At 39.9% G+C, this 25,541-nt stretch overlaps 1 protein-coding gene across 2 annotated transcripts in view; it reads right to left on the bottom strand.

Moving 5' to 3' along the window:
• Positions 1-25,541, bottom strand: part of CSMD1 (CUB and Sushi multiple domains 1) — a 2,110,588-nt gene that overhangs the window by 657,629 nt on the left and 1,427,418 nt on the right. For both annotated transcript variants that reach the window (XM_017501161.1, XM_017501162.1), the window contains exon 9: positions 10,329-10,453. In XM_017501161.1, the coding sequence (XP_017356650.1) occupies positions 10,329-10,453 (125 nt within the window). The remainder of the gene's footprint in view (positions 1-10,328; positions 10,454-25,541) is intronic.

Below are 25,541 nucleotides of genomic sequence, written 5' to 3'. Positions count from 1 at the left end.
GCAGAACAGGACTTGTGACTTTACAAGGGCTACTTTGTGAGTGGGAGAGAAGCTACCACAGAACCCAGGTTTTCCAAAGGGCCTCCAGAACTAGACATGCCTCTCTTCCATTTATGCCAATATAATAATAATAAATTATGCCTATTCCTCATAATACTTCTTTAATCTACCATGACTATTCATCTGAGACCTCTCTCCTAAAAGGTTATGCATTCCCTGACCTTAGGAATAGCACACTTTCTGCATTTACGTCCTCAGCACTGTATACGATGCTTGTAGTCCCTGACATGTGAACATGGGGCAGCATGACTTGAGACAACTGTTCAGTTGCTTCCTACTTACTATGGAAATAATTAGCTAAAATTGACCTATTGTACATTGATAAGTATGTTAAAATTAACTTTTAAAATATTGGCATTTACTGTCCAAATCAAAAAAAAAAAAAAATAGGTAAAACATAACTGGGTTTTCAAAACTCAGTAGGTGACTCATTGGTCTAAAGGTCACTGGACAAAGGACTGAATGAAAACATGGACCCTCCTATATGCTAATATCTCAGGCTCCAATAAGTCTGTTTTTAATGCACTGTTGTCAGAGAGGATCAAAAACTTTAGATGTGAAATCTTCTTAAAGCCCTCTAATATTAACATTATCCAATTAGAAAATCTTAGAAAAAAACTGATTATGAAATCCGAGTTGTACCTTTATGTTACATTTTCCTACTCTGTAACACTTCATAATTAATGACTATTGTAAACATCATGTAGTGTTTATAAATATTTGTTGATTTAATTGTGAATCAGTGTAATCATATTGCCATTGTCAGTATTCATTTCAAGCTCTTAATAAAGTGCATTTGAAAAATATTTGCAGAGGAAAAGTCATTTGTCAGAATCCCACTAAGAATGTGGACTCAGCCTGCCATTGACCCAGATGTTCCCTCCTGGAAGTGTCTCTAAAGCTGGCCCCGCCCATGGCTTTGTGTCCCAGGTGGCTGCTTTGAAGCTGGCCCCTCACTTGACTTATTAAAATTGGCTACCAGCATTTCATGAAATGCATCTCATGCATTATGTTTTATTTGTGAAGTAACTTTTAGTAAAATATGCGTAGGAAACCAGCCCATCCACCACATTTTCAAGTCTACGAAGTACTGAGTTTCACAGAAAACTAGTCATGGATGCAGTTCCTCCAGAGACATTCTCTACCAAAAGTTTTCAAATTAACCCATAATGTTTCTTTTTAAAATTTAAAAAAAAAAATCTCTCCATCTTGGCAACATATTTTAATAACAAATTGTTTATGTTTGCCTACATTTTTTATTAGGCCATCAAAAATGGTCATCTGAAATGAAAATTGGGAATATTCAGGCCAGAGATTTGTGTCTGATTTGTTCACTTGTCTAACATTGGCAATTAGAACAATTTTTAGCATTTGATAGTTTACTCAATAAATATTGGTGTAGCTTCTTAATAGGAGTAACAGCCGTAAGTCACAGAATCTAACTGTAATTATGTAATTTTAACCCTCCCTCCTTCTTAGGACATTGTGGAAAGCTTGTGCTACTTCCTCAGTCTTTGCCTTTCTAAATCTCCAACCTAATCATCTGTTTCTTTACCATCGGATGATGTGCCCCTTATCCTGCTTGTTAGGATTCACTTACTTACTGCTTCCTTGCATCTGGGGTTTTCTGCTAGCCAGAATAACTCTCAGTTTTTCAACTGGCAACTACTGCAAGTTCAACCATGCATGTGTAGAGTCTATTAAACAACCATCCTGTGGTTTGAGCTACTGTGATTCCCCTCAGCTGATGTCCACATGGTGACAAACAGAGTGTCTGTTGTCCTCTAGGTATCCTGTGGCTAACCTTATTACCTGGGCCAGGAAAAGTTACATTAATTTCTCTGAATTTCATAGTGGAAAGAGAAGAGCCAACATACAGTCCTCCATGTAGCACACCCACATCTTCCTCCGCTATCAGCTTCCAGCACCAGAGGGTATGATTTTTCATGACTACCACATGTTAAACTTTAAAAAATTTGGTATTTGGAAAAAAAAGCAGGAAGAGCTAGAGAAGAAAATGGAACAGGCTGAGAAAGAAGAGATGACATAGGTCTGAGCTTTGTACTGAGCAGATCCAATGAGTAAGTGTCCTTGGTCAGAGAGCTTTGGGGATGACCTATTGGGGCCATCTGCTGTCCTCCCTTAGAGATCCTCTGGTTAGATGGGCAAGGGCACAGCAGCGTACAAGCCAGGAAGAATAAATGGGTGTCGAAAAAATCTCAGCAATGCACGCAGGCCCTTGCAAAGGAAGCAGATGGCCGCCATCATCTTATCTAAAAACCATATCAGTGTTGATTTGTCACCTGTTGGGAGCTCTATTTGAATAGGAATTTATCCGATATTCTGGGAATTCATGAAACGATGCCATACGATCTGACCCAGAAACCTAGACATCTGAAGGTTTATCACCTGCCTCTCTCCTCACCCATGGACTCTGCTGGTTTTTCACTTCAGGCAAAGAACAGATCGGGCAGCTCCTCTCGCAGGAGACAGCCCAGGGAAACTGTCCTGACTGTGACTGGACAATTTCACAGCATCCTTGGAGGCAGGGAAACTTCCTCCCTTCCCTTAGCTTCTGTACTAAATCGGCATTCAATTAGTCAACAAACGATGTGATTAAGCAGCATAATTAAGTAACTACAATACAAATTATAGTAGAATGCCTCCTTCTACTCTTGCAAAGGCCTTGTCTCTTGGAAATATAACATCTAATAGAGAGTAAAATTCGCTGACATGCTTGATAAATGTGCCTGGATAATAACTGTGACCTAATGTACACCTGATGTCAGTTTCCTGACAGGTTCCAAACGTGTAAGCTCAAATTTCACTTACATCGTTTCTGTCTCCCCAGTAAAACCAGAATTCACAGAATGATAAATTGGAAATATAATATGTCAGGAAGGAAAGTGGAAAGGGAGAAGGAAACTAACCCATTTTGGATGCCAGTGCATGTCATTTATCCACTTAATCAATGGATATTTATTAAGTATAAAATAGGTTTGTTTCACGCAATTCATCTTACTTAATATAAAGTAATAACTTATCTGTTTATTAAAATGCAGTTCCTGGAAATCTTATAGTTCTATAGTAACTTCTCAATCAAATTACTTGAAAGAAGAAACATTCAATTGATTAAATTTAGTGAGATTTCAGGATTCACATTAGAAGTTTTTTTAAAAGCAAATTAATAATTATATTGAATAGTCTATTTCTCCTGTGTTTTTAAGGGAAAACATTTTTAGCAAGCATAAATTTTATGTCCAGATTGTCAACCATAATGAAGATAATATGTCACAGAGGCTAAGAACTTCCTTTCATTCACCACACCTGTGTTCCGGGCCTGGCTTAGGTTGTCAGTAGCTGTCTCAACAGCTTTCTAATTTTAAGCCACTCAGCTTATTTAATTAGAATCATAGTCATAACTCCACTTATGATTGTTCTGAGGATTGAATAAAAGAAGACAATAGCTGGACGTGGTGGCTCACGCCTGTAATACCAGCACTTTGGGAGGCCGAGGCGGGTGGATCATCAGGTCATGAGTTCAACACCAGCCTGGCCAAGATGGTGAAACCCTGTCTCTACAAAAATTAGCCAGGTGCGGTGGTGGGCGCCTATATTGCCAGCTACTCAGGAGGCTGAGGCAGGAGAATTGCTTAAACCTGGAAAGCAGAGGTTGCAGTCAGCCGAGATCCTTCCACTGTACCACTCTAGCCTAGGCGACAGAGCAAGACTCTGTCTCAAAAAAAAGAAGACCAATAAAGCATTTAGTACATGGCCTGACAATTACAGCATGGCTGGGTAAGGTGGTTCATGCCTATAATCCCAACACTTTGGGAGGCTGAGGCGGGTGGATTACCTGAGATCGGGAGTTTGAGACCAGCCTGGCCAACATAGTGAAACCTCATCTCTACTAAAAATACAAAATTTAGCTGGGCATGGTGGCAGGTGCCTGTAATCCCAGCTACTCCAGAGGCTGAGACAAAAGAAACACTAGAGCCCGGGAGGCGGAGGTTGTAGTGAACCGAGATTGCCGCTATATTCTAGCCTGGGTGACAGAGGGAGACTCTGTCACACACACAAAAAAAAAAGAATAAGAAGAAGCATACATGCAGTACTCATTATGAGTTGAATATTGAGGGTACAGGGGAGAGAGAATAAAACTAAGTTTCTTGTCTTCATCAGGAAATTAACAAAGAAACACAAGAAACATATGGACATATAATACAAGAAGGAGAAAACAGCTTTGAAGAAAGGCAGATAAAAGGTTTGTAAAGTGAGGAAAAGGCTTGCTGTGTAAGAGGATGTGGGTTCAGATGACTTGATGAGAGGCATCAATGGACAGTCACATGGATACCTAGGAGAGGATGGATGCTCTAGAGAGGGAAAACCTAATGCAAGAATCCTAAGAGAGAAGCACCCCTGGCATGCTCTACAAATGTAGTTAGCACCAACTTAAGGTTAGCTTTCAGGTAATTTTATGTCAATACAATATGAGAGTAGTATAAGATACAAAACTATATTATTGCCAATAACTTAGTAAAAATAATAAGGAGAAAAATATATTTTCTCCCAGGTGACCTTCAGATAAAAAGGATACAGCTTCAGGAGTCTGGAAACAACAACAGAAATTTCTCCAAATTCACAAGAATTAACAAGTTAACCCTGTGTTTGTCTCTCTAAATTTCCGAGATAGTGACCACCTGATCAAATAATCAGTACACAAAATATTCTCCTGACACTCACACTGGGTCTGTCACCTGGTAGAATGAAGAGTCATCTTTTGGGATAAATGATCTTTTTACTACTCTTTAAAAGGTCATTTCTACATGCACAGAAAACATGAACAGAAAAGAAAAAGCTGTAAAAGTTTTTGGTAAATGATGAGTTCATAAATTAAGAATAATTTTTAGCTAACCTAATCTGAAATTCTAAGGTAATAATAATGTTATTCCCTGACTCTGGCTGGCTCCAATTAGTTTCCATATAACCACAGTTCCAGCAGCCAAGAATACTTTATTTTTCTTAGAGAGGTTTTCAACTCAGGGAGCAACTCAAAATATTAATTCTACAGATCAAAGTGTATTAGCATTAAAGGAAGTTCTCTACATAAATCGCCCCTAAAAACTGGTGGAATGAAGTACCAGCCTGAACATTTTACTTCAAAAAATAGAATGATATACTCTTGTCTTCATTATGTTTGCTTATTTTAAAAATCTACTGCCAGTTAAAGATACTCATACAGTTTTAAATAGCTCATAATGTTTTACCCTGCAAAAAATCATAATGGTTGTTTTCATATTCCTAAATGAAGTAAGCGTAATTTCAAACAAAATCACTTGTATAATTACTGAGCTATGACAACCATTCATCTGTTTGGTAACAGGAAGAAAAGGTAATGTTCCCCCACTTCTCAGAGCTAATTAGCTAATGCAAGCATTGGCTAACCACACCAGCCTCCAGATGGAAGGATCACTTCTGACTCACTGCAATTTATCAAATGCTTCTATCAGATATTCCTGCTCCAGAGAAGGCATGATAATTATTTCAGAGTTAGAGACCCTTCATGAGAAAGTAACCTTGAGAGTTAGTCCTTTCTTCACTCACCTCGCTGGAAGAGCTTTATGCTCAGAATGGACAGGATGTTCAAACCAGGGGCATTTTATTGTATTTGACAGTTGGTTGAGTTTAGAATACGTGGCAGAAATGATCATTATTAGGCCTCCTTTAGAGGCTAAGAATGAATCAGGAAAAATCTAAAACTATGATGCTGTCTTTTTGGTTTTTTTTTGAGATGGAGTTTCGCTCTTGACCCCAGGCTACAGTAGTACAGTGGCGCAATCTCTGCTCACTGCAACCCCCACCTTCTGGGTTCAAGTGATTCTCCCGCCTCAGCCTCCCAAGTAGTTGGGATTACAGTCGTGCACCAGCACATCCAGCTAATTTTTGTGTTTTTAGTAGAAATGGAGTTTCACTATGTTGGCCAGGCTGGTCTTAAACTCCTGACCTCATGTGATCTGCCTGCCTTGGCCTCCCAAAGTGCTGGGATTACAGGTGTGAGCCACTGTATCCAGTCGATGCTGTGTTTTTAGATACTATTTTTTATGGTAATGACAGAGTGACAAATGAACTTGGAAAATGGCCCTTGCTGTACGGAAACTGTCAATAACAAAGAAAGATTCCTATAGTCTGTTTTAGGTAGCATTTGTCCATTTTCCTGGACATTTTAGATATCTAATGCTATCTTTTCATAGAAATAAAAGCTCCACTTTTATAAATGTTTTTCAGCTTTTCTCTAAAGGATAAATCAGTTATTGGAAGAAAACTGAGAAGCTACTTAAGAGAGTGAATGGTAGCTGGGTACAGTGGCTCATACCTGTAATCTCAGCACTTTGGGAGGCTGAGGCAGGTGGATCACGAGGTCAGAAGTTCAAGACCAGCCTGGCAAAGATGGTGAAATCCCATCTGTACTAAAAATACAAAAATTAGCCAGGCCCAGTGGCAGGTACCTGTAATCCCAGCTACTTGGGAAGCTGAGACAAGATAATTGCTAGAGCCTGGGTGGCAGAGGTTGCAGAACTTACGGGTTTTAACTGAAGAAAGAGTGTTCTACAGAGGGACGCCAGCCAGGAAATGAGGCACAACTCACTGGGCTCATTTCTCCTCTTCATAACTACAAGTGTGTTGATGGCTCTCAATAGTGATGAAGAAAATCATGACTGTAAATGTCTAGACATGTGCTGAGCACCTTAAATGTGGCTGGTGTGAGATGAGCTATGCTTTAAGTGTAAAATGCACACTGGATTTCCAAAACACAGTATGGAAAGAAAAAGAAAATATATAAAACATCTCATTGTCACGTTTGTATTGACTGTATGTTCACAAGATAATATTTGGGAGTACTGGGGTTAAATAAAATGTTATTACAATTAAATTCACCTGTTTCTCTTTACCTTTTTAGTCTGGTGACTAAATATTTCAAAATCACATACTTATTTTGGGAAATAAAGACATACCTTTTCCCAGTTACTAACTTTAGGTGCTCCTGTGAAAGGATTCTGGAGGCATGATTATCATCTCTTACCAATTGACCTTAAGTTAAGGAGATTATTCTGTCTGGCCTTTAAGTAATCAGTTGGGAAGTCTTCAACGAGGGCTTAAAATTTCCCTTACAGAGAGTCCTGCCTGTGGACAGAGCTTTGACCTGTCGCCAGGGAGCCTAGCCCCCTGTCTTTGCTTCCTGACAGCCTGTCTTTCGGAATTCAGATGCAAAGACAGCCCTGCCAACCCTGTGAGCCAGTTTGCTGATCTAAGCCCACACATTTGTCTCCATCCTAGTGGATTTCCTTCTCTGCATGAACTTTTGCTCACAGAGTCAGGTGCTTGGACATGGGGTGTTGCTGAAGCAAATGTGGGCACAGCTTTGGAACCAGGTAGTGGGTCAGAGCTGCAAGAGTTTTGGGGAGCGTGATAGAGAAAGCCTCAGTTTCCTCCAACAGACTGCCAGTGGAGATCTATCTTGTAAAGATACTCTTTGAGGGATGCGGGAAGAGTGAGGGACGTTACTGGAAACTGAAAGAGGTGGCAGAAGCTTAGCAGATGTGCTTCCATGATTAGGTGGGAAGCAGGGCGTTCAGTGACAAACAGAGGGACGGCTGAGGAGATTTCCAGGCCATGTGTTGAAGAGGCCACTTGATTTCTGCTTGCTGCTTACATTAAAACATGAAAAGAAAAAAAAAAACCGGAGGTAGAATCGCTAAAAAAAAAAAAAAAAAGAAGAAGAAGAAGAAAGGAATCTGGGCTGGGTGATTTTGAAACTTCTCAGCCTCTCCAGATGGCCAAAGAAACTGAAATTTGGAAGTGACATCTGCACAAGCATTCTAGACAGGAAAAGCCGAGTGTGTGGCTGCACAGCCATTCCCCAAAACCTCAGAACAACTGTAAGGTCGGGATTCAAGCATTACGTCCCAGAAAGGATACTTTTTTAAGAAATTGAGGGTTTCTTATCAATCTTATTAACTGATGCAACTAGAAAGCTCAGGAGCATTGTCTCAGCAGGAGTCCAAGATGGATAAAAGATTATCTCATAAATATGTGAGGGTGCGGCCTTTGTCTAACTGAGTCAAACTAGTAAAACCCATCCACAATGAAAACACTTTCTTAGGAATTGTTTCCAGCTCTGTAAGTTACTATTTCAGAAAAATTAAGTATGTTTATTACTTCAGATCATTTCTAGCTCTTATTAAATTTATTAGAAGTAATCAATTTAAATTGATTAAATCAATAACTAATTTCTACTGATTACTTCTAATAAATTTAATAAGAACTAAAGAACTATTCAGTGATGATCAAGGTATATCTAAAAGGTATATCTAACTTAAGCAAAACAAGGGACTCATCCGTGAGAAGAGAAGATGAATAAAGCCAGGAGTTTGTCCGTGGAGTTGAAGGAAGAGGCGGGTCTTGGCCATTCCTAGTAACTTTTCCAGAAAACCAAACCAAACACATCAAACAAGAGAGACCCTATGGAATAGGTGTTCTCTTCCAAAATATGATCAAGAGGGATATTTGAACCTGTGAGAACAGGAAACCAAAAAGAATCCTCCTCTAATTATCTCCAAGCGTGAGTAGTTGGGGGGTTGAGGAGCGTGGGAGAAAGGCCTCCACCTTCAGCCTGGATGGAGCAGCTGCTTCCTAAGAGATAAGCACCTCTGCTGTGTGATTATGTTTGGGAGAGGATCCTGAGAAAGTGCTTTGAGTTTAAGATGACAGTCAGGGCTGAGAGAGAAAATGCCATGGATTAACATATAAAATCAAACAATAAAAAGGCAAATATTTATGTTACCCTAAACAATTGATTTTAAAGTAACAAATTCAAAAGAAGGCACATTTTACTATTTGTCTAACGTGAACTTTGAAAATAATGAAGTCTATTTCTGGTATATAAGAGGAAGAAAACTACTGAAGGAAGTTCTTTCCCCTAAAGGAAATATAATCCATGTAACTCAGTGATCACGTATAATCGGGAGGCTTATGCATCACCAGCCCTAGTGGAAACATGAATTTTAGTGTGGTTCTTTGAAGTGCTTAATGACTGTATTTTAGAATTGAAAAATGCACAATCAAAGTAGTCATAAAAAGAAGGAGATGGCCATGTGCATTTCCTTGATGAGAGCTTGCTGACAATCTGTAAAGGGTCTCCACCTAAGAGGTGACGGTTTGCCGTCAGCTGTCCTTCTTGTCCAGACAGGTGATGCATCGCTGCATCCTCTGCATGTGACCAACCCCCAGTGGTTATAGGGACCAGGTACAATACAGCAAATGCTGCCAAAGAGTATTCTTAGCTTAGGTGAAGATAGTGACATGGTTGGCAATTCATTTCACAGGCTGCAATGACATTGTGCTTCTCATACCTTTTTATAACTAAAGTGCTTAAAAGTCTGTTCACATGAAAAAGACTATAAAGTTATTCTTACATATGAAGCCTTTCTTTTTAATCAAACTGCAGCTTTTCCTTCCAAAACTACCAGTTTACAGAAATCCTTTTATGACCAAAAGTCAAAACGAAACCACCAAACCTAGCTTTTCTTTAATTTTATTATTATTATTGTTTATTTTAAAACAACCATAATCATTTTCTTCTGTTTTCTATATGATTTCTGCAATTGTGGTAGGAATTAGTATATACTTCATAAGAGTAATAAATAAATAATTTAAACTTTGCAGACTTCATACATTTTATTTGAAAATGATGACAATAATGACGAATATTTTACTCTGCTAACTATGTTAGAAATTAAAGATCACTTATTAATATAATGGTGATTTGGAATCAGGCTAATAATTCCTTTTATCACTCATATAATTGACACCTAAATAATTCAAACTACTGCAATGGGAAAGTGAACATTTTTAGATGTGCGGGGTGTACAGAGACATTTCTGGCAGGTCCGATTGTGTAACATATATTCACACACATCCACACTGTGCGTATGTATGTGTTTAGATAGATACCAAGTTATACTGAGCATGTGTGGCTTTGCTCACAACTGTCCTGAAATGTAAAACACAAAAATATTCTTGAAAATACTTGCCTCTTAATAAATTCCAAGGAAAGATTTCTTTATTACCTCACTATGAAAACATACATTACTACCAAGTTCTGCTCTGCCTGTAGACAATGCTTCATGGTTAAATTGTGTATTCAGAAAAAGAAATGCCAAGCCTAATGAAAGAGCTAATCCAGGCTTTGCCCATCACAGGTGCCTTACCTCGGCAGATGGGTCGGTGGTCACTCCAAGCAGCCAGTGTCTCTGTGACTCTCTGACAGGTGATGCTTTTTGATCCCTGAAGCACATAATTGTCCTCACAAGAAAACTGTACATTTGCACCAACCCTAAGCAATTAAAGAAACAAAACAAAATAAATAACCCAAATTATTCACAGAAGACTTCTTAAAAAAAAAATGAACAAAATGGCTGCTATGATGTTGTGCAGTTAAAACAGCATAAGACATTAAGCAACCGATTAGATATTATTTGTACAGGCCACCCTGGGATATAGCAAAGGTTATAAAATCAAAAGATTTGGGTTCAGATTCCTGTTCTGCCACCTTCACAGCTAAACAGACATATGAACCGTAACTTGTCACCACTAAGATTGAAAAGAATAGCAAAAGTGACCTTACTGGATGTTTTGGCTTTAATATGAAAATAAATGTGAAGAAATTTTGTACCCTGAAAACAAGATGAAGCTGGATGTAATTCCTCGGGAATAAATATTTCACAAAAACAAGTGAAAAAGTCTAGGTTAAGAAAGTATCTCAGGAAAGAATGTATTTTACTATCACACACATTAATTATATTTAAAAGAAAGCCAGTGATATTACATTTCAGAAATTCTTATAGGAAAAGAATGATTTTTTTTTCTTTTTTTGTTCTGAGTTGGCGTCTCTCTCTATCATCCAGGCTGGTGCACCAATCTCGGCTCACTGCAACCTCTGCCTCCCAGGTTCCAGCGATTCTCCTGCCTCAGCCTCCTGAGTAGCTTACAGGCATGTGCCACAACGCCTGATTAATTTTTGTATTTTTAGTAGAGACAGGGTTTCACCATGTTGGCCAGGCTAGTCTCGAATTCCTGAACTCAAGTGATTCACCCACCTCAGACTCCCAAAGTGCTGGGATTACAGGCATGAGCCACTGCACGTGGCTGTGTTTTAGAAGAAAGCAATCCATCCAGCCTGGAGTTAGAGGAAAAACTTCCCTGGCTCCAGAGCTGCATCTGCAAACATGGAGCTTTATGATTGTAAACATCAACCAAACGCTGTCACAAAACACCAATTGGACAGGTGCATTCAAAAGTGTAAGAGGCAGAGATCAGGTTTGAACGCCACCCAATTACTTCTTCTGACACTGACTTCAGTGTAGTCTTATTTAACTATCTGACAAGCCCATTGTTACAAAAGGAAATTCTACTTGTGCTTTTAGTTTGACAAATCATGGGTTGATGTTGAGGCGACAGAAGTGAAATAAGTAGTCTTTCGAGGAAAAGCACAATTGTCAGTGTGAATGGATGAAGCTAATACTAAAGACAAGATAGGGGAAACATAAGTAGATGCTTTTCTTTCTTGCTTAGTGAAAACAAATCCTTATCTATAATATCAGAGTGAATATCATTCAAGTAACACTGCACCAGCATCCCCAGCCCCGCCCCACCCCCACGCCCTGGGCACCTGTGCAATACTCTCTGGGCATTGCCATAGAAGTCTTCAACAGCCATCAGATCAGAGTCAAACCAATGGGGAAAATTCTAGGTTAATCAAAATCGAACACCTTTCTTTTCCAAACTGGTGTCTCGTCTTAATAAAATTTAATATGCAAAAGCTTATTTTAGGAAATAATGAACAGAATGCAAAGGATGTAGCCTTTTCCAGATTTATCTATCTAGGAAGTACTTTTTTTCATTAAGCATCTAGGACAACTAGAGTTCTATGGAACTAATTTTGAGAAATTCTGCATCATAAGAACATAATATGTACTAATTTTAAACATGAAAAATATTCAAACCAAAACCCAGTCATGATTCCCATTTTAATTGCTCCGCCATAACAGTTATTTAAGATATCTGTAATTGGTAAACACATTCTACCATAATTTTTGCTCATTGATCTGTGTTAAAACCTCACCTAAAAATTTTTTTTTTTAAACAACTGTTATATCTTTCCGTTTTCTATTCCAGGTATCCAACTACAGTTCCTTCTATTTAGCTACACTTTAACATCCATTGTTTTCATTATTCTTTCAATATATTTTCATTGACCACCTACCATGTGCGACACTCTAAGTACCGAAGCGGCACAAGTGAGTAGCACAAAGCCCCAATCTCATGGAGATAACATAGTAGTTAAGAAAGAAAAAAATAATCAAACCAAATATATGGAAAACAAAAAAAAGTGTCATAAAGTGCCACGAAGAAAATAAATAAAGTGACATGAGAGTCCTAGGGTAGGAAGAGTTGGAATTTGAGTATGGCCACTTTTTAAATGATCGCCTTCACCTGAGGCACTAATATTTACTGTAATATTTGGGGGGGTTCAAACAGAAAGGCAGGGATGTGGGGCCATTGCTTCAACTTAGGAGCCACGATGTTTCAACTACTGCAGCACATCACTAGTGAGTGATGGAGGGCTCTCTGTTTCTACCAAACCTCTATCTTTTTCACACAACTTTTTCCTATATCTAACCAATGTTCCTTTAGGTATCAATAGTGAATTATATTCTGTTTTCAGAAAAACAATCAATAAGCCTAAACTCCCAAAGCACAGGCAACACAGACAAAACTAGACGAAGGAGATGACATCGAACTAAAAATCTTACGTACAGTAAAGAAAACAACCAATAGAGTGAACAAATGCCCTAGGGAATGTGAGAAAATACTCAGAACAAAACATCTGGTAAATAGTTAATATCAAAAAATATGAAGAACCCAAACAAGAAAATCACGAGAAAACAAATCACTCATGTAAAATATGGGCAAAGGACCTGAATAAACATTTCTTTAAAAAAGACATAAAGGGCCAGGTGTGGTGGCTCATGCCTGTAAGCCCAGCACTTTGGGAGGCCAAGGTGGGTGGATCACAAGGTCAGGAGTTTGAGACCAGCCTGGCCAACATAGTGAAACGCTGTCTCTACTAAAAATACAATAATTTAGCTGGGTGTGCTGGTGGCTGCCTATAATCCCAGCTACTTGGGAGGCTGAGGCAGGAGACGCACTTGAATCCTGGAGGCAGAGGTTGCCAGTGAGCCATGATCGCACCACTGCACTCCAGCCGGGCAACAGTGTGAGACTCTGTCTCAAAAAAAAAAAAAAAAAAAATAGACATAGAAATGGCCAACAGGTTTATGGAAAGGTGCTCAGTGTCACTAATCATCACGGAAATGCAAATTCAAACCATAGTGAGTCATTGACTCACACCTGTTAAGATGGCTATTATCAAAAGGACAAAAGATAACAAGTATTGGTGAAGATACGGAGAAAAGGGAACCCTTGTACACTGTTGTTAGAAATGTAAAAATTATAAATTAGCACACTCATTATGGAAAATACTATAGGGGCTCCTCAAAAAATTAAAAATAGAACTACTACATAATCTATAATTTCACTTCTGATTATATATCTGAAGGAAACAAAATCAATATGTCAAGGAGATGTCTGCACTCCCAGAGCACTGCAGTGTTGCTCACAATAGCCAAGCCACAGAATCAATGCAGGTGTCCAACACTGGACCAAGAAATGGATAAAGAAAACGTGGAGTGTGTGTGTGTGTGTGTGTGAGCGTGTGTGTGTACACAATGGAATACGTTTAAACCCTTTTTAAAGAAGAGGAAATGTTGCCATTAGTTACAACACAGTCGATCCTGGGGACATTATGCTAAATGAAATAAGCCAGGCACAGAAAGACAAATAGTGCATGATCTCATTTATATGTGAAATCTAGAAAAATCGAACTCGTGCTAGCAGAGTGTGAGTATCAGGGGCTGGAGGAAGGAGAGAAAAGAAATACTACATAATTTCACACAGGAGAAATAAGTTCAGAAGATCTATTGTACAGCATGGTGACTGTAGTCAATTACAGCATATTGCATACTTGAAAATCGCCTGGAGAGATTTTGAAAGTTGTCACCATGACAAATATGTGAAGCAATTCATATGTTAATTAGCTTGATTTAGTCATTTTACAATGTATTCATCTTTCAGACTGTCATGTACACCGTAAATATCTAGTTTTTGTCCATTTTAGAAAACCAAATATCACCACTCTGACTAATTGATTTCATTTCTGGCAATATATGTTTACCATCCAAAATATAAGAAATTTCTGACCAGTGATATTCTTTGGAAGACATGAAACTGTCCAACAACAGGACTGTGCTTGACTAAATTATTTTGGATATATTTGAAAGAATGCAACGTTGCTATATAAAAGGCAAATAGAAAACATATACATCAATTAAAAAAAAAGAAAAGGAAATATGTAGCAATATAGAAAAACAGAAAAAGAAAAAAGAATGATACAAAATTGTATGTACTGAAAATAACAATGATCTTCCCATCTACATTTACATTTAAATATCAGGAAGACAGGCACAGTTCATTTCTGAGCAGTACTATCACCACAAGAAAACTTCTGTTCATATATTCAAATGATTATCTTTTTCTGGATTCTATTACTTTATAGTTTAAAAATTAAAAAAAGAAAACATTTTAAGCTGCTTCTCACTCATGGAGTTAGTCATGCACTCTCTCCAGGACCCGAACACAGCTCTGACTCTCTCCGATTTCCTCCAGAGGAGAGTTTTGAAAGTGTGCTCCAGTGGGCAGTGGAGGACAGCTCCTGAGTGTCTGCAGTCATCATCTGGTATCACAGTCAAATCCAGAAATCTCTGCACACGTTTATATTCGGTAAAATGAGAGTACAGCATAGAACTCATTGCTTAGTTACGACCATAAAACCTTTTCACGAATGATCAGAAATAGCCATCAATAGAATATGGAAGCTTCTCTAATTTCAAGGCATTAAAATTATTAACAGGAGCACGCTTTTCATCTGACTGCAGCTGGCAAATGGAGCCAATGCGGGTAAACACCTTTCCAGGAGGAGTCTCCACATGAGAATGAATCAAGTTGAGGTTGAAACTAAATCGGACCCCAATTCTAATTTATTAATTCAATCTTTTGTTCTTGTTTTATCTAACACATGAATCAGTTCCAGTTAAAAGCCACGTGTGCTTTCAACTTCAAATATATAATAAACTAAGCTTTCACTGATTTATGATTACTATATTTGAAGTACTGTATATCAGATATACCATTAGATCATCCAATTTAGTTTTCTGGAAAGTAGTCTCAGAGGAAAATTACAGAAAAAAATAATACTAGCAGTACCTTTCTATTGGCAAGTAACTTTAGTGCATTATGTTAGATTAATTACATTAATTACGTTGCCCAGTTTAGACACGTGTTAGCAGTTGGTAACTGTAAGAAATACTGGAGTACTGATTTTGTGTAAGATCAAGATACAGGATACACTGACATTAAATGCCACATGGCAAAATGTAACTCAAACAGTTAAAGCAGCAAAATTTTGACTTTTAAATTAAATACAATAGAGAAACATACATTTTCCACTTCTTCAATGCTTAGCACTTCTGAAATTGCTTAATGTTTGATTTCTAAAGGTATGTTATTTACCACCCTATAATTAACTTTACCTCAGTATAAAGACTCTAAGTGAGTAAACTATTTCCAAACATGTTTTAGCTGCGACACAAGCAGTTTGTAAATATGGTTGTTCTAGAGCATGTCTATGTGTGGACTTATTCATCATTGATATTGTAACTATTTAAAAAAATAATTTGAAGTGACTTGAAGATTAAACTAATGTCTGAAATGGGACATGGGTTGACTTAGCTGTGAGACTTAACTGTCCACTATTTACCAGAGATTACACTAATCTACTGACTGGTTAGCTAACAGTCTCCAACCTCTCTTCTCAACCCACACTGGTCAACATCTGCTGAAATCTGCTGAAGCAACTGACAGATGATAAACAGAAAGGCAGAAAGACAGATAGAAGATAGATAGATTAGATGATAGATACACAGATAGATGGATAGACAGGTGATAGACAAAGGGATGGATGGATAGATAAATGGAAAGAAGTAGATGGATAGATAATATATGGATGGATAGGTAGATGATAGGTCGATAGATATATTAGACAGATGATACATAGATGAACAGATAGATGATAGATGGATGAATTGATGGATTAGATAGGTAGATAGATACACAGGTAGATAGATGGATAGATAGATGGTTAAGTAGATAAATTGACAGATGGATAGAGAGATAAATGGATAGGTAGATGGATGGATAGATAAATAGACGGATAGATACATAAACAGCTATGGAAAGATAGATATGTACCTTTCTGTATTAAAAAACATCAAGTTCAAACAGCACACTTCAATATTCATAAAACCAAAAGGAATATATATATATTATTAGGTACCGAAGGTGGGCATTTAAATATTTTGCATCTTCAATAAAAAGAAAAAATACATTAAGTAAAATGTTTTTCAGTCTCAAGCAGCAGAAAACACAGATATTTGAGGAAATCTTTTCTTCAGTGTGAAGTTCACGCTGGGATTTGCCATTTTTGTCCTTGTAAGATGGAGCTACATGGCACGGGGGCAGTGTCTGCAGCCACACTTTATCAAAGGTTTAGAAATGTTGCTTAACAGAAAGTATTTGCTTAAGAGGAACAAGTGCGGTGAGCAGGAGGAAGGGTGAATGCTGAAGGGTGTATATGCCTGTTTAACATGTGTATGCACATGTGTGTACATCCGTGTGTGTGTGTGTGTGTGTGTGTGTGTGTGTTGTGTGTGTGTGAGAGAGAGAGAATATGCACAACTTTGACTTTTCTTCCCCTGTTTTTTACATAAACTCTGAGGACCTTTGACCTGGCAAAGCACAAGTTAAAATTACAGGCTTCCAAATGCACAGGTGGACATCATGAAATAAGAGTAATGGAGATGTGACGGTGTGTTTTCCCCCTTCCTGCTTCTCCCCGACAAGAAATAAAAACAAAGCATGCAGTTTGGAATGGCTGAGTTGCTGAAACAGCAAAGGTGGTGGCTTGCCTCTCCTCACAGGCACTCCATCCCGAGGAAAAATCAGAACTCTTGGCCAGTCCCTGGATATGGGCAGCGGGACTAGAAGCCCTGGCTGGGGGCCACTCTTCAGGAAGGAGGAATGGGGCCGGGTCCTGCTGAAACTTCTGCCAGAACTTGCCACTGGCCCTGTGCTGATGAGCGTGATGGTAGTGTAGAGGCCCAGTGTCCTGTTTCCCCACCATACCTGGGACCAGGAGCTAAGCTGGGTAAAGGGACAGAACAAGACAGAACTCCCCGTGCTGTGTCTGTGTGTCCAGGGATAATGCAGGACTCTAGCTCCCAGCTGCGGCCTCATGGAGAACCCCCTGTGTCTTCCGGTGCAGGCTTCACAGAGTATGGAGAAGGCAGGAGGAACCCCTGATGGAGAAGGACAAGCCCCTGACCTGCCCCCACCACCCCTGCCAGGTGCCCCTGCCTCTACGACAGAGGCCTAGGGAAGGTTGTGACTGGGACTGGGTGGAGGACAGATGCTTGCTCTCACCAAAGTCAAAATGCCCTCCCCACAGCCTGGGCCGTTAACATCCTTGAGACAGAGTGAAGAGACATCCCAAGCTGACTTGAAATCTGCTTGACTGGGAAACCAGCAATTTTAACTATTTTAACAATAAATAGATAAAGTTTCCTGACTCAGACAAAATGAAAATCTCACATAAGAAATTACCAATCACAGTACAATAAAATTACATTTTACACATCAGAACTCATAGACTTATTAATTCAACTTCATATACCCATTTTAACTTACTTTGCAAATAATATTGCTATTCTTATTGTATATGGGTCATTCTCCCATCTTTGCCATCTCCTTCTCCCTGTCTTTGTCTCTCTCTTTCCCTATTTTTCTGTTTCCCTGCCTTCCTCCATCTTATTTTCTCATTTAAAAAATTGCTTTTTCCTGATACATAGAATCAGTTATACAGGGAGTTTCTGGAGCAAGGTGCTAAAGTTTCCTGGAAACTCTATTAGAAAGACCGCGGTATTTTTCTAACTTTAGAACAATAGAGTGACATTTGATGCAAGAAAAGGAATGAGAGAGGAAATACCAAGCAGAACGCCTCTAACATTCTTCAACATCTTGAGAAAATTTAGCTGCAAATCAGTCCTACACACGAATGTCCCCAGGGCCTCACAGAGTGCCAGACACATCCCAGACACTCAACAAACACAAGTTGAGTGAATGACTAAAGCAAAGCCACGTTCCTGTGCTAGACAGGTCAAGCTGTAGGTAAAATGAGACAGAGAAACAATGTAGCTACCCAATCCAACTCCTCTCTCTCTGCCCTTCTAGCTGGACCTCCACTATGGGGTCTGACAATCATTTACGGCCATCCCCAAATGCACCAGACTTGAGGAGAACCCTTAGCCATATTAATGAGCTGCTAGTGTAAGAGATACTTCATCAAACAGCTCTTGGTCAACGAATTAAGTAAATCTAATTGCTATGGGAATATTACTTTAAAAAAAGAACTGATTTTGCCTTTAGTAAAAAGGTAAGAGAAACTTATTGCTGGAAACTGGACTTTGGGTTGGGCCTTGAAATATCCATAGAATATATATTTCTTCCAAAATGATTACGTGTGTTCTAGATTAAAAACCCACCACATAGCGCATGCCTGTAATCCCAGACTCAGGAAGCTAAGGCAGGAGAATCACTTGAACTGGGAGACGGAGGTTGTAGTGAACCGAGATCATGCCTTTGCACTCCAGCCTGAGCAACAAGAACAAAGCTCCGTCTCAAAAAAAAAAAAAAACACAGCAGCAAAACACTGTTGGTAACAAAGCTGTGGCTTGTTCAGAGAATTGCATATAACTTAGATTGTCCAGAACAGAGTTTTCCAAAGGTTATTTCAGACACCATGGAGGCTGTCTCCTGCCTTCCTGCTTTGAAGTTCTGCACTCTGTTCTTCCACTATAGACACAATGACTTAGGTTTATACCCTCTCCCTCCACTTCGCCTCTCTTCTCTCACTTTTGAGGCATCTAACTTAGTTCCTTCATTGCTCCATCTCAGGTTTAGGCTGCAGATCTTAACATAAAGCTCAGCAGTATGAAAGAGTGGGAGGCTTGGGAGAAGAGGCCACATGGGAAGGTGCCAATCCCCAAGGGAACGTGCTGTGTTTCATTAGCCTTGAAATCTCTCACAGCCTCCAGCACTGTGCAAGGAGCTTCTGATAGCCTTGCCATAAATACCTGTGCAACAAATGAGAGCACAACCAGGAGACAGAAGCAGGGATTCAGAATATCTCTAGACATAGAAGAAGCCTCTGAATTGGAGGTCTTCAGGAGCAAAAACACAACCCAGCCTCCGGGTGGAATATCTCAGCATCCTCGCGGCACGTGCACACTTGGGAGCATTTGCCTCTAGTTTAAAACAAGCGCTTTAGGTGTCTTCACTGATTCTACAATAAGGGATTTTTTACACCACTCAGATGGGAACTTAGATACTTCACCGGACAGTCTCTGCTGAGAGATGCCCCTTAGGGACACAACCCTAATAAACCAGACCAGGAAGGTTGTGAAGACCATTTGCAAGGAAGCCAGCCACATGCTAGGGAAACATTGTTCGATCGCACGACTTGTTCAGCATTCCAGAAAATGTCATCATCCGAGAGATGAATGTGCGTCTGCTGTGGATATTGAAATGCCTTTTATTACCCTTTTGCTTTTCACACATTTCTGTGTCATTTCTGTGTCATTTTTTCTTTTTATAGCAACAATTTTTAGACTCATCTCTTCAAGTCTTAAGGCAGTTTAGCACCACTAAAAATGCATAAGAGAGTAGATGGATCTCTCTAGCCTAAGGAAAGAAAGGAAGCTAATATTTTATGTGATTTTTAGATAATATGTGTTAGCAATAGCCCAACAAAGATCCCTGAATGGCGATCAAAATATAGGATGCTTCCAGGGTATAAGCAACAGGAATACTTTTGCAAGGGGCTTGGAGTGACTGGCGGTTTCCAACTGTGACCAGCTCTCAGAAGCATGGCACTGACAATGAGGTGTGAATTTTTGTGTGAGGGGATTTAATTTAAACTTTCCAAGTATGCTGTAAGTTCATGGAAACCTGTCACTCAACAAACAATAGGACTTTGTCTTGTGAATTAGAAAAATTAAATCCTCATGTCCACCCGCCTATCCATACAAAGACAGAAGCTATATCCACATTGTGTGAACCCTGAAGAGGGTTTGGATGCAGCCAGGACTGAAGGGAATTACAGCTTGGGAAGGAGCTTTGCCCGAAAGCCCCTCTCCCACCTTCTTCCTGCCTCCATGAGATCCAAGGTGGAAGCCCATTTGCCTCCTTCCTGACAATTGTCAGGGCTCTGAGTTCAGCAATGTCAGTGCCTGTTTTCCACATGGCCTCAGGAAGCCAGAGGAGACTCTTCAAACTCTAGGCCAAAAAGTGTTTTGCGGATGGTACTCTTTGCTCTGTAGCTGGAATGAGGAAACAGTGAGGTGTGTCGGAGGCAGAGAGATGGGAGGAGAAGCCAGCACCACCAACCAGCTCACGACTGCATCATGCACGTGCTGGACACAACAGCTGACCAGGTAAAGCATGCAGGGAAGCGACACAAAGACTAATCACTCAGGTCAGGGCAGGCATCTGGGGCCTCCAAGATAAGTCAGCAGTGGAGATGCCTCATTCCCAAATCAGAGATGAGAACACGAGACTCAGTCAGCCCTCTGCTCAGCATCATAGGATGCTGGATTCAAATGGGCTTCTTGTTGTTGTTGCTGCCACTTTCTTTTTTTTCTTTTATTGTACTTTAAGTTCTCGGGTACACGTGCAGATCTTGCACGAGTGTTGCATAGGTACACACATGCCATGGTGGTTTGCTTTTTCCATCCCTGTGATGTACATCAGGCATTCCTCCCAGCAAATCTGTGGCTGATCAGTAAACAATCCTAAATACACAGAGACTATTCAGCAGATATTTCCTCCTGGGCTATATCTACACTGTGCAAAACTTCGCAATATTTTGGTTTATCCTTCACATCTGGTTGCTTGTAACTGACCAGCAACCACAGGATCCAGGCTTCATGAGCACCACCCAAAGCAGGAGCCAGGAGGGTGGGCAGGAGAAGAAAACACTGCTATCATTCAGTGCACACATGCACACACGGCACATACACATATGTGCACACAGTCTTCACAGACACACATGCAGATATGCATGCAGTTCATCATGTGAGATCCAGAAGCATGCTGTGAGGACACTGCAAAAAGCGTGAATACCCTTGCTCCCTGCAGAAGTTAGCACGACGCTAGCACTCAGCAAGCAGGGCTCGGTTTCCAAGTGCTCCTCTCAGCAGTGCACCTTCTTCCTGCCGTGCTTGGTGCAATGGCTCACTCTGTTTCTATGGCTATGAGTCCAGATCCCAGGTGCTACGGCCACCCAGAACCAGGAGCTCTGCAAGATAATAGGCTGAGAAAAAGGGGCCACCTCACCCAAAGGCTGGCTGCACTGAGCTTGCTGAGGCTCTGGCTTCTGCAGCAGACATGTGGGAACCCCAAAATGAGGGATAAGCAATGCCCTAGAGGTCATATTTTGAGAATGGGACACAGGAGCCGAGAAGGGCTGGTGGTAAACATCGGGGCCCAGGGGTCCACCCACGCTGTATAGAAACACCGGTGAGACATAGTGACTCCCTGGGCTGATTCTGAAGCTGAGCACAGCTTCCCAGCCCATTTGGCATCTCTGTTGGTTTCCCATTTCTCTCACTCTCACTTCACTGGAATTAAACTGCCCCTAAAGGCTTTGTCTTAGGTTGATTTCTTGGGAATCCTAAATAAAGTATGGAACTATGATCACATGATCAACTTTCAGTGCAAGCCCCAAGATGTAGAGAAGTTATTTATTATTTATTTTTTATTTTTTTATTGTACTTTAGGTTCTAGGGAGAAGGTATTTTTATAAGGTCACCAGGCTATTCAATAAGTCACCAGGCTATTAAGTAATTGTAAATAAAATGCAGCTGAGACAAAACACTAGCCACATGTTTTATTCACTGTGTCTTAAGGTACTGAGGCCAAGAACTGTCATTTCCCTATCGTACTTCTTGCAACTCTAAACACACTTCTTACAATTTCTTTGTCTATCTCCTCTCTTTATCATTTGCCCTACTTCGACCCAAGAAAATACTGTCTTCTTCTTCATATAGTTTTTTTTTCCCCACCTTATGTTAATCTTGGGTCATTCCTAGAAATAAAATCACATATTTCCTAACACATTTAACAAAGTAGGACAAAGCCAATTTGAGAAAAGGGATCCTTTGGATATCAGGAAAGAAAATGTCTTGGGCAGTTGATGCAAAACTTATACTGTGCTGTGTAGATGCATGAAATCCAGCTGTAAACGTCCCCAAAACAACAGACCTGCCCGGTTTCCTCTCATCTGCTTTTCTCTGTGTCATGATGCATTTGATGGCTTGTGTGTTTGCTTTAACTTCTTGCCATTTAGACCCAGCCCTTAATGCTCACATCAGTCTCTAGGAGAAAGAGGCAGGCAAAGATTTTCCCTAAGGGTTTTTACACACGCTCTTCTTCCTTCTGGGACTGACCGCCCCATGTACTCCAGTGGCGAGATCCTTTCCTTCCCATCCTCCAGGCCCTGGATGGGGCATCTCCCCAGAGCCTCCCTCGGTGCTCTGTCTACAACAGAGGAAGCCTTTTCTGTTGTTCCTTCTTTTATTTGTCCTTAGGTCCCAAGAGCTCAGTGTGATTCCTGAGGGCTTGCTCATTTTGTTAAGCAAACTAAAGAAGTAATGAATAGATGAAGGGTTGCCTTGGATGCTAAACCTTCCTAGAAACAGCTCGAGGTAGTGATTTGCAATTTTTCTCCCCCTCCTTTTTAGAACAGCAGATACAAAGCAAAGAAAGCTTGACGTTGGACTGGGCATGGAGGCTCACACATATAATCCCAGCACTTTGGGAGGCTGAGGCGGGCAGATCACGAGGTCAGGAGTTCGAGACCAGCCTGACCAATACGGTGAAACCCTGTCTATACTAAAAATTAAAAAAAAAAATAGCAGGGCATCATGGTGGACACCTGTAATCCCAGCTATTCAGGAGACTGAGGCAGGAGAATTGCTTGAAATGTGGAGTTGAGGTTGCAGTGAGCTGAGATCACACCATTGCACTCCAGCCTGGGCAACAGAGCAAGACACCAACTCAAAAAGAAAGAAAGAAGAAAAGAAATAAAGAGAGAAAGAGAGAAAGAAAGAGAAAAGAAAGTTGACATTGGATTGTAATTGCTTACTTCTTTGTGTGTATGTGTGGTGGGGGGCACTGCATATACTTAAAGCTCCTAAATGATAAACAGTCAAGCAAATGAAGATATCCATTTCCTCACATGGAAAAGAGGAACATTATTTGACGGAGGCCAAGGTTTGGTAGCATTTTTGCAGTGGGGAAACAAATCAGCTGCCCTTATTCTTCCAGCTTCTGCAGTCATAAAGGAGCTAGGGAAGACAGCAGATACTGAAAGTGTTTTCTGATGATGAGGTTTCCATACACCTTATCAGATGATGTTTGTGATATCAAACAGCTGTTTCAAAGACAAGCCCATCTGTGTTTAATCACTTATCTCTAATCTCATATCATGGATGACATAAACCAGGTAGGCCAATGCTTACCAACGTCGCTTGTACATGAGAGAGAATCACAGGAGGCACTTATAAAAGTCCTAATGCTAAGTTACCTACGCTAGTCACCGTAATCTGCTATAGAATAAGATTCTCCAAAGAATTCACGGCTTTGTTCAGGAGCGTCAACAATCTTTAAGGCTAAAGGAAGCCTGTGAGATCATCAGTGACATGCAAAAGAGTTACCAGCTATAGGAATAATATTAAACCAGTGCACGTTCAATAACTCAACAGTGCATTTATTTGGGGGCCATTGTCCCTGCTCACTAATTTTTTCAATTCTTTTAAAACTCTTCAGAATCTCAGGTGATTGATTTTGTTTCCCCTACATCTTCACCAGAAATGTGTTGAAAGAAAGGACAGAGTTAGTGTTTATGTATCTGCCCTAGAGAGAGAGTGATCTAGGATATTCTCTTTATAGTGATCATGTTGATAGGGACGGGAAATACCATAGCGGTTGCCAGGAGATGTGGGTAGAGGAGAATGGGAACTTACAGCTTTATGGGTAAGGAGTTTCAGATTTGCAAGATGAAAAGAATTCTGGAGATGGATAATGGTGATGGTTGTACAACCATGTGAATGTGTTAATGCCAAATGGCCAGGATGCTAAGTTTTATGTTATGTGCATTTTACCACAATTAAACATTTTCTGTAAAAATCCTCATGCCTTAAACAAAAGACCTAACACCATAGAAACCCTAGAAGAAAACCTAGGCAAAACCATTCAGGACATAGGCATAGGCAAGGACTTCATGACTAAAACACCAAAAGCATTGGCAACAAAAGCCAAAATAGACAAATGGGACCTAATCACACTCCACAGCTTCTGCACAGCAGAAGGAACAGTCATTAGAGTGAATCGGCAACCAACAGAATGGGAAAAAAAACTTTTGCAATCTACCTATCTGACAAAGGGCTAATATCCAGAATCTAAAAAGAGCTAAAACAGACTTACAGGAAACAAACAACCCATTCAAAAGTGGGCAAAGGATATGAACAGACACTTTTCAAAAGAAGACATATATGAGGCCAACAAACATATGAAAAAATGCTCATCATCACTGGTTATTAGAGAAATGCAAATCAAAACTACATTGAGATACCATCTCACATCAGTTAGAAGGGCAATCATTAAAAAATCTGGAGACAACAGATGCTGGAGAGGATGTGGAGAAATAGGAATACTTTTACACTGTTGGGGAGTGTAAATTAGTTCAACCATTGTGGGAGACACTGTGACGCTTCCTCGAGGATTAAGAAATAGAAATTCCATTTGACCCAGCAATCCCATTACTTGGTATATACCCAAAAGATTATAAATCATTCTATCATAAAGACACATGCACACGTATGTTCGTTGCAGCACTGTTTACAATAGCAAAGACCTGGAACCAACCCAAATGCCCATCAATAATAGACTGGACCAAAAAAATGTGGCACATATACACCATGGAATACTATGCAGCCATAAAGAATGATGAGTTCATGTCCTTTGTAGAGACATGGATGAACCTAGAAACCATAATTCTCAGCAAACTGACACAAGAACAGAAAACCAAACACCACGTTTTCACTCATAGGCGGGTGATGAACGATGAGAAC

The sequence above is a fragment of the Cebus imitator genome, unplaced genomic scaffold, assembly GCF_001604975.1.
Source record: "Cebus imitator isolate Cc_AM_T3 unplaced genomic scaffold, Cebus_imitator-1.0 Scaffold279, whole genome shotgun sequence".
NCBI lineage: Eukaryota > Metazoa > Chordata > Mammalia > Primates > Cebidae > Cebus > Cebus imitator.
Note: the sequence above shows the minus strand (reverse complement) of the source record. Positions and strands in the feature narration are given on the sequence as shown.